The sequence below is a fragment of the Grampus griseus genome (assembly GCF_964374135.1).
Source record: "Grampus griseus genome assembly, chromosome: 5".
In the NCBI taxonomy this organism is placed as follows: domain Eukaryota; kingdom Metazoa; phylum Chordata; class Mammalia; order Artiodactyla; family Delphinidae; genus Grampus; species Grampus griseus.
In genome coordinates this window covers 75,234,438-75,249,894 of record NC_138998.1, presented here as the reverse complement: position 1 = coordinate 75,249,894, position 15,457 = coordinate 75,234,438, and the positions used below count along the sequence as shown (strand labels likewise).

Genomic DNA, 15,457 nt, shown 5'->3' with positions numbered 1-15,457 from the left:
CGGCTCAGATGGGTTCCTGCCGTTGTGCCTCCGCACTTCTGGAGAGCAGCTCAGCTCAGTGCTTCTGTTTGGTCCCCGAGTCCTCTCCTTCTGACCTACAGCAAGACCAGAGGCCGTGGGCCCCTCTGCTCGTCCACACTGAGGTGCAGACTCTGGTTTGCAGGCCTGCCCTGGCAAAGCTGCTGTGGGGAACACTTGGGCCCAGCCTGCCACCTCTGAAGAATGCACAGCTTACCCGAGCCTGGTTAGATGAGCAGGAATCCACGTACGATCTCCTGTCAACCTTTTTATTAATAAAGAACCTTAGAGAACGTCCCTGGTGGCGCAGTGGTTAAGAATCTGCCTGAAAATGACTTTACTACCCGAAGCAATCTACAGATTCAATGCAATCCCTATCAAACTACCACTGGAATTTTTTCACAGAACTAGAACAAAAAAGTTCACAATTTGTATGGAAACACAAAAGACCCCGAATAGCCAAAGCAATCTTGAGAATGAAAAACGGAGCTGGAGGAATCAGGCTCCCTGACTTCAGACTATACTACAAAGCTACAGTAATCAAGACAGTATGGTACTGGAACAAAAACAGAAAGATAGATCAATGGAACAGGATAGAAAGCCCAGAGATAAACCCACGCACATATGGTCACCTTATCTTTGATAAAGGAGGCAGGAATGTACAGTGGAGAAAGGACAGCCTCTTCAATAAGTGGTGCTGGGAAAACTGGACAGGTACATGTAAAAGTATGAGATTAGATCACTCCCTAACACCATACACAAAAATAAGCTCAAAATGGATTAAAGACCTAAATGTAAGGCCAGAAACTATCAAACTCTTAGAGGAAAATATAGGCAGGACACTCTATGACATAAATCACAGCAAGATCCTTTTTGACCCACCTCCTAGGGAAATGGAAATAAAAACAAAAATAAACAAATGGGACCTCATGAAACTTCAAAGCTTTTGCACAGCAAAGGAAACCATAAACAAGACCAAAAGAAAACCCTCAGAATGGGAGAAAATATTTGCAAATGAAGCAACTGACAAAGGATTAATCTACAAAATTTATAAGCAGCTCATGCAGCTTAATAACAAAAAAAACAAACAACCCAATCCAAAAATGGGCAGAAGACCTAAATAGACATTTCTCCAAAGAAGATATACAGACTGCCAACAAACACATGAAAGAATGCTCAACATCACTAATCATTAGAGAAAAGCAAATCAAAACTACAATGAGATATCATCTCACACTGGTCAGAATGGCCATCATCAAAAAATCTAGAAACAATAAATGCTGGAGAGGGTATGGAGAAAAGGGAACCCTCTTGCACTGTTGGTGGGAATGTAAATTGATACAGCCACTGTGGAGAACAGTATGGAGGTTCCTTAAAAAACTACAAATAGAACTACCATATGACCCAGCAATCCCACTACTGGGCATATACGCTGAGAAAACCATAATTCAAAAAGAGTCATGTACCAAAATGTTCATTGCAGCTCTATTTACAATAGCCCGGAGATGGAAACAACCTAAGTGTCCATCATTGGATGAATGGATAAAGAAGATGTGGCACATATATACAATGGAATATTACTCAGCCATAAAAATAAACGAAATTGAGCTATTTGTAATGAGGTGGATAGACCTAGAGTCTGTCATACAGAGTGAAGTAAGTCAGAAAGAGAGAGACAAATACTATATGCTAACACATATATATGGAATTTAAGGGAAAAAAATGTCATGAAGAATCTAGGGGTAAGACAGGAATAAAGACACAGACCTCCTAGAGAACAGACTTGAGGATATGGGGAGGGGGAAGGGTAAGCTGTGACAAAGCGAGAGAGAGGCATGGACATATATACACTACCAAACGTAAGGTAGATAGCTAGTGGGAAGCAGCCACATAGCACAGGGAGATCAGCTCAGTGTTTTGTGATCGCCTGGAGGGGTGGGATGGGGAGGGTGGGAGGGAGGGAGACGCAAGAGGGAAGAGATATGGGAACATACGTATATATATAACTGATTCATTTTGTTGTAAAGCAGAAACTAACACACCATTGTAAAGCAATTATACTCCAATAAAGATGTTAAAAAAAAAAAAAATCTGCCTGACAATGCAGGGGACACGAGTTCGAGCCCTGGTCTGTGAAGATCCCACATGCCGCGGAGCAACTAAGCCCGTGAGCCACAGCTACTGAACCTGCGCTCTAGAGCCCGTAAGCCACAACTACTGAGCCCGTGTGCCACAACTACTGAAGCCCACGCGCCTAGAGCCCGTGCTCCGCAACAAGAGAAGCCACCGCAATGAGAAGCCTGCACACAGCAACAAAGAGTAGCCCCTGTGTGCTACAACTAGAGAAAGCCTGCCAGCAGCAACGAAGACCCAACGCAACCAAAACATAAATAAATTTAAAAAATAAATACATAAAAATAAAAATAATTTAAAAAAAAAGAACCTTAGAGACCTTACAACACTCATGCCTAAACCAGCACAGCTCATTACTACATCTTAAAAGCTGAGTAAAAGTTGGAACAAGATTTAAAGAAATAAACTGCTGACTACGAGTTACTCCCCTCTAACTGCTCTCAGTCACTGCTTAATCCAATCCCCTCCCCTCCACCGCATCTTCAGTGGAAGTCAGGGTAGAAGCTTTCTTTTTGCATATCTTTCCCAAGGGTTTCTGGGCGAGTTTAACACCAAAAGCCAATGGTGTGCCTGGCGGCTGCCAGATCCCATCCCATTCCTGGCCTAGACACTGGGCTGGCAGGGGCCCAGGGGATGGTACTTTGATGCTGGCCCCTCGGGTGACTCTGCCCAGCAAGGACAGGGATGGGGAGCCTCTTCTCTCCCTCTACAGGGGTGTCCCCGAGCTTTCTGATCACTTTGCATTCCCTCCCCACTGGGTGAAGCAACCAACACCACGGAGGAGCCTTTCTGACAGCCAGTCTCCCGTGAGACTGTTTCCCCAGTTACAGCCCTTCTGCTAATTCTTCCAGGGTTTCTTGTCCTAACAATGATTAATGTCTGCCAAATCGGTGCTTATAGTCCAAACTGCCCCCTTGGAGACTCTGAAATACCTAAAGAGTCCACCTACACCAAATATCGCTAAAGAAAAGAACTTTCCGAAGATTTTAAACGGAGAACGTACCAGCAGGCACCTTTCTTGCCTGCTGGTGGTTCCTCTCCACCTCTGTCCTGTCCCATCTTTTTATTCCCTGCTCTCCCTCATCTCCTGCTCCCTGCCCTGCATCTCCCCCTTACCCTCTCTGTCCTCCCGCTCTGGTCTTCCTGAGACCTGTCCTCCTCTTTCCTCCCACCTGGATGAGAGCCTCCCTCCTTGCATTCTGCTCTCAGTCTCCCCCTTTCCTCTCACTCCCTCTCTCACCTCTTGGCTGTCCTGGTCAAGTGGGTAGAGAGTCCACAGGAGATGATTCAAGAACTGGGGTGAGAACAGGGGGGGGATCCAGCAACTGCTCTTTGCTTTGGGGAGGGGCCTGGAGGGAGCAGGAGTGGGGCCTGGAGCCCTGGGTGGCACTGACCAGGCCTGGGACGTCTAAGTTCAAAGCCCTGGGGCAAGGCTGACCTTTCCCACTCTTCGTCGCTTAGGACCTTGGTGTCCTGCAAGTTGTTTCTTTACCACCAGAAGTTAAAATGGTGATCTTGACTCAATTCACTTTTTTCTTCTGTACATTTTCCTTAAACCTTTGTCATCTGCTATTTGCTAGCTGGCAAGGAGCAGAATGACTGGTCCCTAGCCTGTCCCCTCCCTCAGACCCCTGGATCTGTCTGCCGACTCAGCTGGACTCCCATGGAGTCTCTCTCTAATCCCTGCTGCTGCAGCTTAAACCCAGTCTGATCCACAGGCCCCCAACGTGGGGATCCTAGTGTCGGCATGGCCCCCCATTCCTCTACCTGGATCTGTGGGAACTCAGTGGACATGCGCGCGCGCGCGCGCGCACACACACACACACACACACACACACACACACACACACACACACACACGGCTTCCTCATCCATCCCTCCCTCAGAGCGGGCAACTCCTGCCTGGGTACCAGGCTGCCCTTGACCTGAGGAGTGCGCTCAGATGCAGAAGCCAAGATCTCAGATAAAAATAAAGAACTGCTTCAAACTGACTTCTTGTCATCCCTCATTCTATTCTTCCCACCCTCTGAAGTCTTCTTTCTAGCATTACTGATAGAACACAGGCAGGGCATCCTGAATTAGCCCGTCCCTGCTGTGTGCAGGGGTGGTTGAGGGTGTCTGTCCTCTGAGGCCGGCAGGGTCCCTTGAGATGGAGGCAGCACCCCTACCACGGCCTCTGCTCACTCAGCCTGCGTGCTCCCACAGGAAGACTGGAATTAGCAGGGCGGTTCTCAGCACAGAGGGCAAAAAGACCATCACCTGGCACTTGCCAAAAAGCACTGGGATGGTTTCTGAGCGACTGGGCCAGAAGATGTGTTTCAACTGCCTGGGAAATGCAACAGATGCTGGAAGGTGTCTGACAAGCCTGTGCCCACCCAACTCCCCGGGGATCCCCAGACAGGGCCAAGAGGCCCTGGAGGCTGTGTTTGGACCTTGAGTCCAGCCAGATGGGTCTGCTTCCAGCCTACACCAGCAAGGTCTGCCAAGGGGGAGGGAAGAAGGGGCTTCACCGCTCTGCTCCAAAGCCAAATCCAGCATGCCAAGAGACGGTGGGGCTCACGGAGAAAGCCCAGGGCCGGAAGTCAGGCGCTCTGTCTCCTGGTCCAAAGTCCGGGTGAGCCCCCTTCCAACGATCCCTTCTGTGGCTCTCAGATTCTCTGGGTAACAGGAGGGGCCTGGCCCAGTCCTCACACCCACAGAAGGCCCTAGCCCTGGAGAGTGCGGCCCACACACTGCCCTGCCAGCTACTCACCATCCGTTTCATCTCCTTGGACACCTGGTTGCCACCCAGGTGGTTGTAGAAGGGGCGCTCGGCCCCCCAGTGTGGTGGGTTGTGCCCGATCGAGTTGGTTCTCTGGCGATTCATCTTGGCGATCATGGCCTTCTCTTCTTTCTGGGAGAGCAACATAGATGCGTCAGCCTGTGGGTAGGGTCCATCAGGTGAGCCCAAGTAGGGAGTTTCTCATTCCTCCCAGGTGCCTGGCCAGGTAAGGGTTAAGGCAGTACCTCCCTCCCTTCTCTGCACAGCCCGGAGCCCTGAGGTCTGCCAAGATCCTAGAGCTCACCCAAGAAATCATCCTAAATCCCTCCGAACTCCCCAGCGCCAGCCCTGGCTGGGAGCTGGGAGCCTCAGGTAGGAGGCAGCAGAACAGGATGACGAGGTTTGTCTTGTTAGAAAGCCAAGGGGCATGGGAACATCTGTCGCTGGCATAGAATTTTAGATGTGGGCAGAGCCTGGGTCTGAAAGTGCTTGGGGGGTGATGGACGGAGAGGAAACATGAGATTCCAATTTCCACCCCAAAACAGGCATGTTCTAGCAGAGCGGGTAGTAGGACAGGCCCTGCAGCTTCCGGACGTTTGGGTCATTAGAACGTGAGCAAGGGCTGACGCGCATTGCACAAATACAGCAACGGGGCCTCAGCCAGCTCTCCACGTGCCAACCACAACCTATCTGTCCATCCATCCAAATGAGCTCGAGGTGGAGGGTTGGAGAGGCCCTGGGGGGACCTGGGTGGCCTTCCCTTCAACTCCCTCCCTGAGCCTGGGAAGGGAGCCGGCCAGATCAGAGGCAGAGGGGAGGGGACACAGCCTGCTTCAGCAGACACTGCTCTGGGTCGGGGCTGGAGGGGTGGGGGGTGTCCTTTTCTGTCTCCATTTCATCTTTTCTGAGCCACTTGTCAAGCTAGAAGAATCAAGACCCAGAGGACCCAGGGCAGAGGGTAACCCTTCAGCCTGGGCGGGGCAGGAAGGTGAGGCTAGAGGCGCTATGGGCCCAGCAGACAGGAGGAGTGTGGGAGGGGGCCTGGGAGGATTTCGGTTCATTTATACTCCAGCCAAACAACAAGCAAATGCTTTAAAATGAGTCAATTAAGCCACTAAGTGCTTTCCCCAGAGTACCTAAATCCTCCCATCCCTCTTTCCGGATGTCTGTGGCAGGGCCTGAGACCGCTCCCTCAGAGGCACCTCGTAGCCAGGTCCTGTGTGCTGGGATGTGTGGAGGGTGAGGTGTCCCTCTGATGTCCCTCTCAGGGTGGACACCTGCCTCAAAGAGCTCTGCCCACCTTGAAGAATCTACTTTTGCTGTCTCCAAGACTTTCTCTGAGCTTTTCTCGCAGCTTAATTTTGTCTTCAGTCTAATTCCTTAGGACAGAAACAGGGAAGCTTTTCTCTATCAAAGGGCTCTGACCAATAGATAAATTCAATTGAAAGATTTATAAGTAAAAGGCATTTTAATTAAGGAAAAATGTAAAATATAAAATGTTCTCGTTTGCTTTAAAAATTAAGAACGTGGAACGTGACACTCTCAAAAATAGAACACTGAAATCTGCTAATAATTCAGTTTTATATCTTGGCAAGTGTGGGCTGAGACAAAAGAAGGAAGCAGAAAGACTGGAAAGTGCAAGAGGGGAAAAGACAGAGTTTCAAGAAACAGAGGTATATAAGGACAGGCAGAGAGCGAGCGAGATGCACCTGGTTTAGGTAACAGACAAGGAACGAGATGGAAATAAAGGACGTGGTATACACAGAGTTCCCTGATGCTTCTTTTCCATCTCGTGGCCTTCTGCTGTATTGTTACTAACCGATCTGAGGTCTGTTGCTTTTTCTGCAACAGAAGCAAAATGAAAACCTCCCCTCTTTGCCACCAGCCTTTACAAAGCCTCTGTAGCTCTCACGTCCTTCCTGAGATGCGGGAACCACGACTGCATAAGAAATTCAGGACTTGCCTCAACGAAAGAGTAAGAGGAGAAGGAAGCAGCAGGCTAAGCAACATTCCTCCCCAAAGAATGAAGCCCTCCCACCCCCCCGCCCCCCACTCCAGCCCTCGGTCCCCGGACCCGCTTCTGGGTGCAGCGCAGGATGAGGAAGGTCTCGATACTGTGCTCTTTGAGGTAGGCGTTGCGCTCGCCCCCACCGCCCGGCTCCACTTCGTAGTCGCCGTTCAGGTAGTTGAGTGTGGCCTTGGTGATGTGGATGCGTCTACGGGTAGGGGGGGAAGCAGGGAGAGGAGGGCAGCAGACGTGAATTCAGAACCCCTGCTCCCGTGCAGAACCAAACGGTAAGCAACTCAGTCAGCATTCGAATCCCAGGGCCCCAAACTCTGACTCAAATGCTAACCCCCACCTGGATCTCTCAATGGACTGTATCCCTCCAACCTCATCAAGATGGCAAGGTGGGCCCCTCGCCAGCTCGTGTTCACCGAGACCACACCGCATCACAACGGCATCACGTTATTACAGTGATGTAACACATCGGCCTGCCGGGAGAGCACGGCCTCCGGTCTCACAAACTTTGCAAACCTGCTCAGGAGCCAGCAGTGGCTCCTGCTGACTGCAGGACTGCGTCCAAATTCCCCAGCCTGGCATGCACGTCCTTAACACAGGCACTGTTTCTCCCACTGGTTCCTAAAAGGCCATCTGCTCTACTTGCATTCCCTGAAGTACTGTGTTTTCCTCTGCCTGTGCCTGTCCTCAGCCTGGCAGCTCCCCTGACCCTCACCTTCTTCACCTGCCCCCATCCTGCCCCGTCTGCCAGGCCAGTTGACCTTCCACCTCCTGGCCACCCCCGGAATTATCCAGGGGTCCTCCCTCCTCTAGAAGCCTACCCTGACCTCCTGCGTCTCACGACAGGCCACCAGGTTCTGTGTAAATATTTTCTGGGTGAAGGTTGGGGCCACGCTCCCTACAAGTTGCCATGTGTGGCGTCAGTGCTTGGTTACTAGAGGAATTCCACTTAAATTCTGCCAACCCCAGGGCTGCAGCTACCCGGTCCTGCCCACCCTAGCCCTTTCCCCATGACAGCCACCTGGGTGGGCCGGGCGGGAAGCTGCCCTCACTCACTCACCCCGCCTTGCCTCCAGCCTCCATGTGGTTGGCCAGCGTGACGTCGTTAGACCAGACGTCGAACTGCCACTTCCTGAGGCCAAGGACGCCACAGTGCACTCGCCCGCTGTGGATTCCCACACGCATGTTCACGTTGACACCTGTCACCTCCCGGACCAACCTAGGGATGGAGTAGGGGTAAGGCCGGGAGGGGGTCAGGGCCAGGCGCAGAGGTCAGGGTGCGTGAGAAGGTGCAGGGGTCAAAGAGTCATTTCTCTCCAGGCCAGCCCAAATCCAGAGTCTGAGACTGCTCATCCTGAAGGGCAGGGCTGGGCCCTGGTGCCCAGGGGCTGAGGGTTGTGAGAGGCGCTGCTTCCCAGCTTGCCCGCAAGGTGGCGCAGTGCCTCACACTACGCCCCAGGCCCACTGCTTCTCCCCAGCGAGGGCACCTGAGCCAGCGCTACCCTCAGTGAATAATTAAGTTGTTCTGAAAATGCAAGCGCACGTTAGTGCCGATTTGAGTCGACAGGAAAGTTATAGTCACTCCAAACCCCACTCATATAATTCTCGGATTTACCCACATTGCTGCTTCTTCGACATTAGCAGGATAATGGAGAAAAAGAGAACATAGGCCCTGCCCAGGAAAGATAGGGGAGCTGGGGCAGGTGCAGGGGACCAGGGGTGCTCCACGTGCTAGAAGACAGCGCCAACCCCATCACATGCACCACGCACGTTTTCGGGGCGGGCCGCCTGTAGGAGGGGGAGTGGGATGGAAGCTCTACAGCTCTGGGTATGCGTCTGGGGCCCAGGGTCTGTGGAAAAGGGAGCCGGTGCTCTGGGGGGAGGGTCACAATGTGCACTTCTTGGGGACCTGGACCTTCCTTGGCTCCCTGGGGATGGACCCACTCAGCCAGCCATGGGGCCGGCAGTCCGACTTGGCCTGGTGGGCAGGACCACCATGTGGGCTCCAGCTCTCACCCCACCCCACCACTGAGAGGCTGACACCTACCACAGGGAATATTTATGTCATCCATCTATTTCTCTCGTCCTGGGATCAACTCTGCAAATACCTCTGCTGGAGCTGTGCCTTCCATCCACAGGGCCTCTGGCCACTGGCTTAGGTTGATATCTCTCATTCTACCTTTTTGGCTTCACTCCAAGGCCACCTTCTTCATGAAGCCTTTCTGGGTCCTCCCAGTGAAATCAACTGCCCCCTCCTGGCCCCTCCCACCGCAGTTTGCCTCTCTTACCTGATGGTGTCCACTGGGCATGCCTGGTATCAGAGCAACGGGAGTCCTGGCCCCTCAACAGGCTCTGTGCTTCCGGGCAAGGGACCCCCTGTCTAGCCCGGGCACACAGGGGCGCTCGGCAAACACTGCCGAAAGGAACTGAGCCAAACGGGATGGACCCGGCCACCTTCTGGGCCAGTTACTCTGACCTCTGACCTTGCCCACTGTGGCTTTTCCTTTGCCCCACCCAGTCTACTTGTAAAGCTCCCAGTTTTGGAACCTGGACGCAATCTCTGGCCTACTCCCTTGGCTGACCTGTAAGCTGGGCTTGTCCATGTTGCTTAATGACTGGGGCTCCTTCTGTGGCCAGCAGTGACCAAGAATCGGCCAAAGATCCTGGCTGCTACTGCTGGCAGGGAGGATGGACTTTCTTAAACGGGAACACCTGTGTTTGCATCCACCTGCCTAGCAGTATTACCCTGGGGAGCCGTTTAGCCTCTGTGAGCCCAACCTTTCTCATCTGTGAAGACATGGGACTGGTGATTTCTACCCCTGGCTGGGTGGTTGTGAGAAGACATGAGGCCTGGGGTGCAAGGCCCTGCCATGGCACAGGGTACAGCACAGCCGCCAGCCAGTCCTCCTTCCCTGGAGGGGTGACTCCATACCTCCTGCTGCCCTGGAGTCTGCAAAGCCCTCCCTTCTTCCAGGACATGTCCCTCTGTGCAGAGCTTCCCAGGCTGCTGTGAGCACAGGAGCCCGGGAGGAGGCTCAGAGCCTGGAGGTGTGAATCAACCCTCCGGTGTGGCCAGGGTCCTTGGGAGGTGGCTTTGCCCCACTATTTCCCTGCTTCCATCAGTCCAACATGAGTCAGTTACTCGGGATATGGGACAGTCCCCCTGCAGATGGACGGTCCCACTGGAGATGGACAGTGTCCCCACAGGTGGGCAGTCACCCTGGAGACGGGCACTTACGAGATGGCCTCAATCATGTCCATGCCCATCTCCACACAGCAGTGGGCATGGTCAGCCCTGGCTTCAGGCAGCCCTGAGACGCAGTAATAACAATCTCCCAGGATCTTAATACGTAAACAGTGATTCTCCTGGAAAGCAAATTAATTTTAAAAATTAAAAATAGTAGGAAAGAGAAGTGGGAGGGAAAGAAACAGGAAGCAAACAGATTCACCCCATGCCTGGAATAACTTGCCTTTTAGGGCAGCGAGCACAGACCCAGTGCCGGCATGAGGTGTGGCCCCAGCCTGGGGACAGGCTTATCGGGAGCCGTGGGGGACGGAGGACAGGCTGAGCCGCGCTCGAGAAGCATTCCAGCCACCCCAGGCCTAGGAACTCACTCTTTTGGCCACAGCTGAGGCCCAAGAAGAATACAGCTGGTCCAATGTGGCAGCAAATGGGGCAGACTCGTCAGTGTGAGAGGCCCCGAGCTGAGAGTGAGGGGCCCATCCCACTCCCAGCCCTGCGACACGCTCTGACTCCTGGCCTACGGTTCTACTAACAGTTTTATGACTCTCCTTTTATGAAAAGACAGAAGCAGAAGTGAGATTTAACCAAAGCCTGACCCCCAGCCTGAGATTTTTATCCAAGACAGTTCTGCTAAGCCAGCAAGCACGTGCGTGCTAAGACAGCCACAGAGCGGAAGCACCCGCCCGCTGCAAGGTCACCCCTCAGGCCGCAACCGATGCATAACTGGGATTGAGATGGACTGTCATTAATCACCAATTCTGAGCTGTCCAAGTCTGCTTCCCAGAGGTTACTTCGTGAAGCTGGTACGCTGGGACCCAAGTATCTGTGTGCCCTGGACTCTCCTTCAAGGCCCTTCCAAAACCCAAGGGCCGAGCATGTCCCCGTTCACCTCGCCCACACTCGGTGATAAAATCAGTGAGGTGTGAGGCCCACCATCAATGCCCTTGGAGGCCCTTGGCACCGTCTCTCATCCATGATCTGCCTGGTGTCCTGTGACGGCCCAGGGGACGTGTCCACCTCTCAGTGGACACTGCAGTAAGTGGGCCCCGACATAGGACTCTCCAAAGGCACAGAGCATCGCTCAGAGCCACAAAGGCTGGGAAAGGACGGCAGAGTATAAACAGGGACTAACGAACGTGTGTCCTTCACCACTCCATGCCCGGGGAGGGGGTCACTTCCAATCTGTCCCAACGTGGAAGAGTCCTCTTTCCATAAGTCTCTTGGGTGACACACAGCTGTCTGCAGGCCAGTTGAGATTCAGACTCATTTATTATTTTTTTTTATCACTCTGGCCACCCTGATCAGCAACGTGGCTCTGTGGCACCGAATTTGCTCCTCCAAACACAAATTCAGGGGTCAGGGCAGCATTTCCTACAGGCCTCACCACCCCTTTCCACCGATGGAGGGCTTGCTCCCTTGCGACCGGTGACACTGTGAGCATCTCTGAGTGTGTGGCGGGGCTGACGTGAGGCATGAGGACATGCAGCCACAGCCTGTACGGCCCCGCCTCCCCAGTCCCCGATGGCGGACTCCGCAGCACCCTACCCCAGATCAGGCCACCCTTCCGGCCCCGGCTCGGGCACACGGGGTCCCCAGGGCAGTGGGCAAAAGGTGACTCACTGCAGCCAGCTTGTCGAAGCGGGCGAAGAGCTCGTTGAGGGTCATGACGAGCTCCTGGGCAGTGCACTGGGACGCCAGGCTGGTGAAGCCCTCGATGTCAGCAAACAGGATGCTAGAGAGACAGGGGGCAAGACCCCCGTGAGGAAGGAAGGTCAGGGGGACGCAGCTGGGGCCACCCTCCGCCTTAGGAGGGCTGCCAGCCAGCAAGAGTCCCGGGAGCTCCAAACGGCTGCTGGGGAGGGCAGAGAGAGAGCTGACGCTGGTGGTCTCTCCCAGCTGGTAGGGAAATGCCAGGCCAGCCCTCCTTTCTGTAACTCCCTGCACCCTCGCTCCCACCCAGGAGGAAAGGGGGGCCGAGGTGCGTGAGGCCGGGGGGCGTACGTCTGCCTGAGGCCATGAAAACAGGGCCTGCTCCCCTCACCCTCAGCCACCTCTCAGGCCTGCCCCCCGTTTGACCCCTGAGCAGCCCCCTCAAGGTAGCTGGGTCCAGGAGAAGGGTCTTTGGTTCATCTTGTCTGGAAAGTGTTTCAGGCCCTAATGGTGGCCGTACAGAGGTCTCACTTCCCAAACCCACACACAGGGAATCCAACCCCAGGCCCTCCATACCGAGGGAGTCCTCTAGAAGAGACAGAATAAAGAGGCCCAGGGAGGAGGGGGAGGAAGACCCAGCCAGTGAGCGTCTCTGGAAGCCCCCCAACTTGTCCTGCCGGCTCCTTCGGCCTCATCCCCGGGGCCCTCGGGTGCACCCGCTGGTCCCTGCATTGCACGCTGTGATCTTTCATCTGTTCCCGAGACTGAACGTGTCTTTTCTTTCCAAACAGACTACGAGGTGAGGCCCCAGGGCCAGAATGTGTAAGGGCCCCAAGAGTTTTTTCTTAAAATGGACACAGAAATGTACTAACTCTTGTGGGCTGAGATACTCCTGGTGGCTGGGCACGGGGACTGGGGTTTCTGACCTGCCACTTCACTGAGCCCTCCAGGCAGCCCTGAAGGGGGGCCCGGTGGGCCCATCCCAGGATGAGGAGCCTTGGGGAAGAGCCACGGACGGTAGCTTGGGGGCTCTTCCCCACGGCCTCTGCTCTCTCCTCTGATCCACGCGGCTCCCGAGGCTCCGGACCGACAGTCTCGCTTCAAATTAGAGTGTAGAACTAAACACGCCTTGTCATTTTATTTGGAAAATGTGTGTTCATGCATTAAGTATATCTTTTCATTCTGCTGTCTGACATCCGGGGTCTTCCTGACCTGGGGAGCCTGCCTCTCCCAGGCCAGCCAGTTCCTAGAGATGGTCAACCACTCGCCTTGGAGTCCAGAGCCTCCCACCCCAGTCAGGTTCCCACCCCTGGCCCACCACTCCCCTGCCCTACTCACCCCAGGGACAAGTGCCAGGTAACTCGGACAGTCCTACGCCTCAGAGCCCACCGACATTATTCAAACTAGCCAATCCCAAGCCTGCTCACCCTGCCTCACCCATTCCTTCCTGCAGAAACCACAACAGAGGCTCTAGCCCACGTTTCCCCTCACGCTGCCTCCTCACTGACCCCTGTGCTTCCCCGGGTGCCCCCCAGCCCATGGCGTAACGCATCCTCTCCTCTCGGGACCTGTGAGTAACAAACTATCTTTTCAATGGCAGCCGTCTCCTGATCTGTTGGCCTCACCATACCTGGATAATAATAACACCTACATTTTAAAATAGTTGGACATTGTTCTAAGCACTTTACATGTATGAACTCATTTAAGCCTCACAACCACCCTTTGAGGTTGGAATCCTTTTCGAGGTAAGAAAACTGAGGCACAGAGAGGTCGAGTCACCTGCCCAAGGCCACACAGGCTCGTGTGGGTCCACGATCCAGGAGTTAAGCCAATAAGTACTAGGCTGTCTGTTGGCCCCACAGTCATCTTAAATGAGTAAAACCACAGGTCACTGGTCGGGCATTGTCTACGGGGCAGAGGGAGGTGGAGGGACAGGTGTGGGCTGCCGTAGGCGGGCAAGTACAGGACTCCATCGTGAGGGGACACGCTCTGCACCAGCTTACACGAGGGGAAGTGGGAGCGCATCTCGGGGCTTGGGCTAGGCAAGTACAAGAAAAGTACAGGAGGGCAGCCCCCAGGCCCCGAGCCCAGTGCTGTTTCCCGGCTCCGAGGCTCCTCTGGCCATCCTGACCCCAGTTCAGACCAGAAGACAAGTGCAGGAGGAAAGCCAAAGAGGGTGGGAGAAATGGGGGAGCTGGCAAGAGAGGAGACAAGTGAGGGGGACGGAAGGAAAGGTAAGGAGGAGGAGCAGAGAGGAGAGACTGTCAGCCCACAGGACTCAGAAACCAGACAAGCTGCTCCGGAGTGGCAGCCACGGGGCCGGGGCTCAGAAGATGAAAGGGAGCCAGAGCCCCCATCAGGCTTTTTTTGGGTTTTTTTTGCGGTACGCGGGCCTCTCACTGCTGTGGCCTCTCCTGTTGTGGAGCACAGGCTCCGGACGCGCAGGCTCAGCGGCCATGGCTCACAGGCCCAGCCGCTCCGCGGCATGTGGGATCTTCCCGGACCGGGGCACGATCCCGTGTCCCCTGCATAGGCAGGCGGGCTCTCAACTACTGCGCCACCAGGGAAGCCCCCCTCCGCATCAGGCTTTGATGCCTGGTGTCTGGCAGACAGGCTCAGAACCCCACCCGGGGGAGTCTGTGGGCATCCACACTGGTGAGAGAGAAGCACATGAAGGGAAGCGGCCATGCTCCAGACGCTGACCCCGGCTCCCCAAGGATGTTCAGACCCCTAGCCCAGCCCACCAGCCACCTCCCTGGCTCTCGGTCTCTCAGGAGCCCCACCCCACCCGGGAAGAAGGGAAAGGTCTCTCCTGGTCTACGTGAAAGCACCATGACACAGTTGTTCTGGAAATTCTTCTTTAACTTAGATAATCAAAGCCAAGGGGAGCTGGGGTCAAGAGGGCTGCTCCGGAGTCAAGAACACCTTTAGTAAGTGTCAGTATTTCGAATGCAAAGCCGCAGGCACCAGGCCCAGCAGCTGTTCCACACTGGGTCCCAGGCTACAGAGCAGAAGCCTGGCTTTGGGGGCTGATGAGACCCCCCCCCCATAGTGGGAAGGAAAAAAAATCTCCAAACCCGGCAGAGGCAGGAACGCTACTGGGCAGGGTGACCCGCAGCACCAAGCCAGGGAGAAGAGGTCAGGAGGAAAAGCACGGGCCGCCCCTAGAAGCACTAGGCAGACATGTGTGGACCAGGGCTCGGGGGCCTCGCTTCACTGAGCCCTGAGCCCTGCAGCTGCTTGAGCTCACCTAGCCACTCAGCCAGGATGGCCTCTGCCTGCCACGTGTGGACATGGGCAGACCTGCAACCCTTCTCCTTCTCCACAGGGACCTGGCTGGGCCTAGGAGAGCACTTTCTCCACTGCAGCTTTCATCTGCTAGACCAGTGGTTCTCAGAGCTGGTGTCCATCAGAATCCCCCTGGAGCTTTCATATGGAGAAGTCCCGGAGCCCCATCCCCAGAGATTCGGACTTCATCGGCCTGGGGTGGGGCTCTGCTGTTGACTGGTTTTGTTCTGTTCTGTTTTGTTTTGTTTTATTGTAATCTTCCCTGGTGACTCTAATACGCAGCCAGGGTTGAGAACCAGGGTACTGGTTTCAATGTCACCTTCTCAAGGCTTCCTCCACCCTA

At 54.5% G+C, this 15,457-nt stretch overlaps 1 protein-coding gene across 1 annotated transcript in view; it reads right to left on the bottom strand.

The window, feature by feature from the left end:
• The window catches only part of ADCY5 (adenylate cyclase 5), a gene marked incomplete at its 5' end in the record, with an annotated part of 155,016 nt that overhangs the window by 39,072 nt on the left and 100,487 nt on the right, over nucleotides 1-15,457 (bottom strand). The window contains 5 exons of the mRNA XM_082655384.1: nucleotides 4,904-5,044; nucleotides 6,987-7,128; nucleotides 7,993-8,151; nucleotides 10,171-10,298; nucleotides 11,797-11,908. Coding sequence (XP_082511510.1) covers nucleotides 4,904-5,044; nucleotides 6,987-7,128; nucleotides 7,993-8,151; nucleotides 10,171-10,298; nucleotides 11,797-11,908 — 682 coding nt within the window. The remainder of the gene's footprint in view (nucleotides 1-4,903; nucleotides 5,045-6,986; nucleotides 7,129-7,992; nucleotides 8,152-10,170; nucleotides 10,299-11,796; nucleotides 11,909-15,457) is intronic.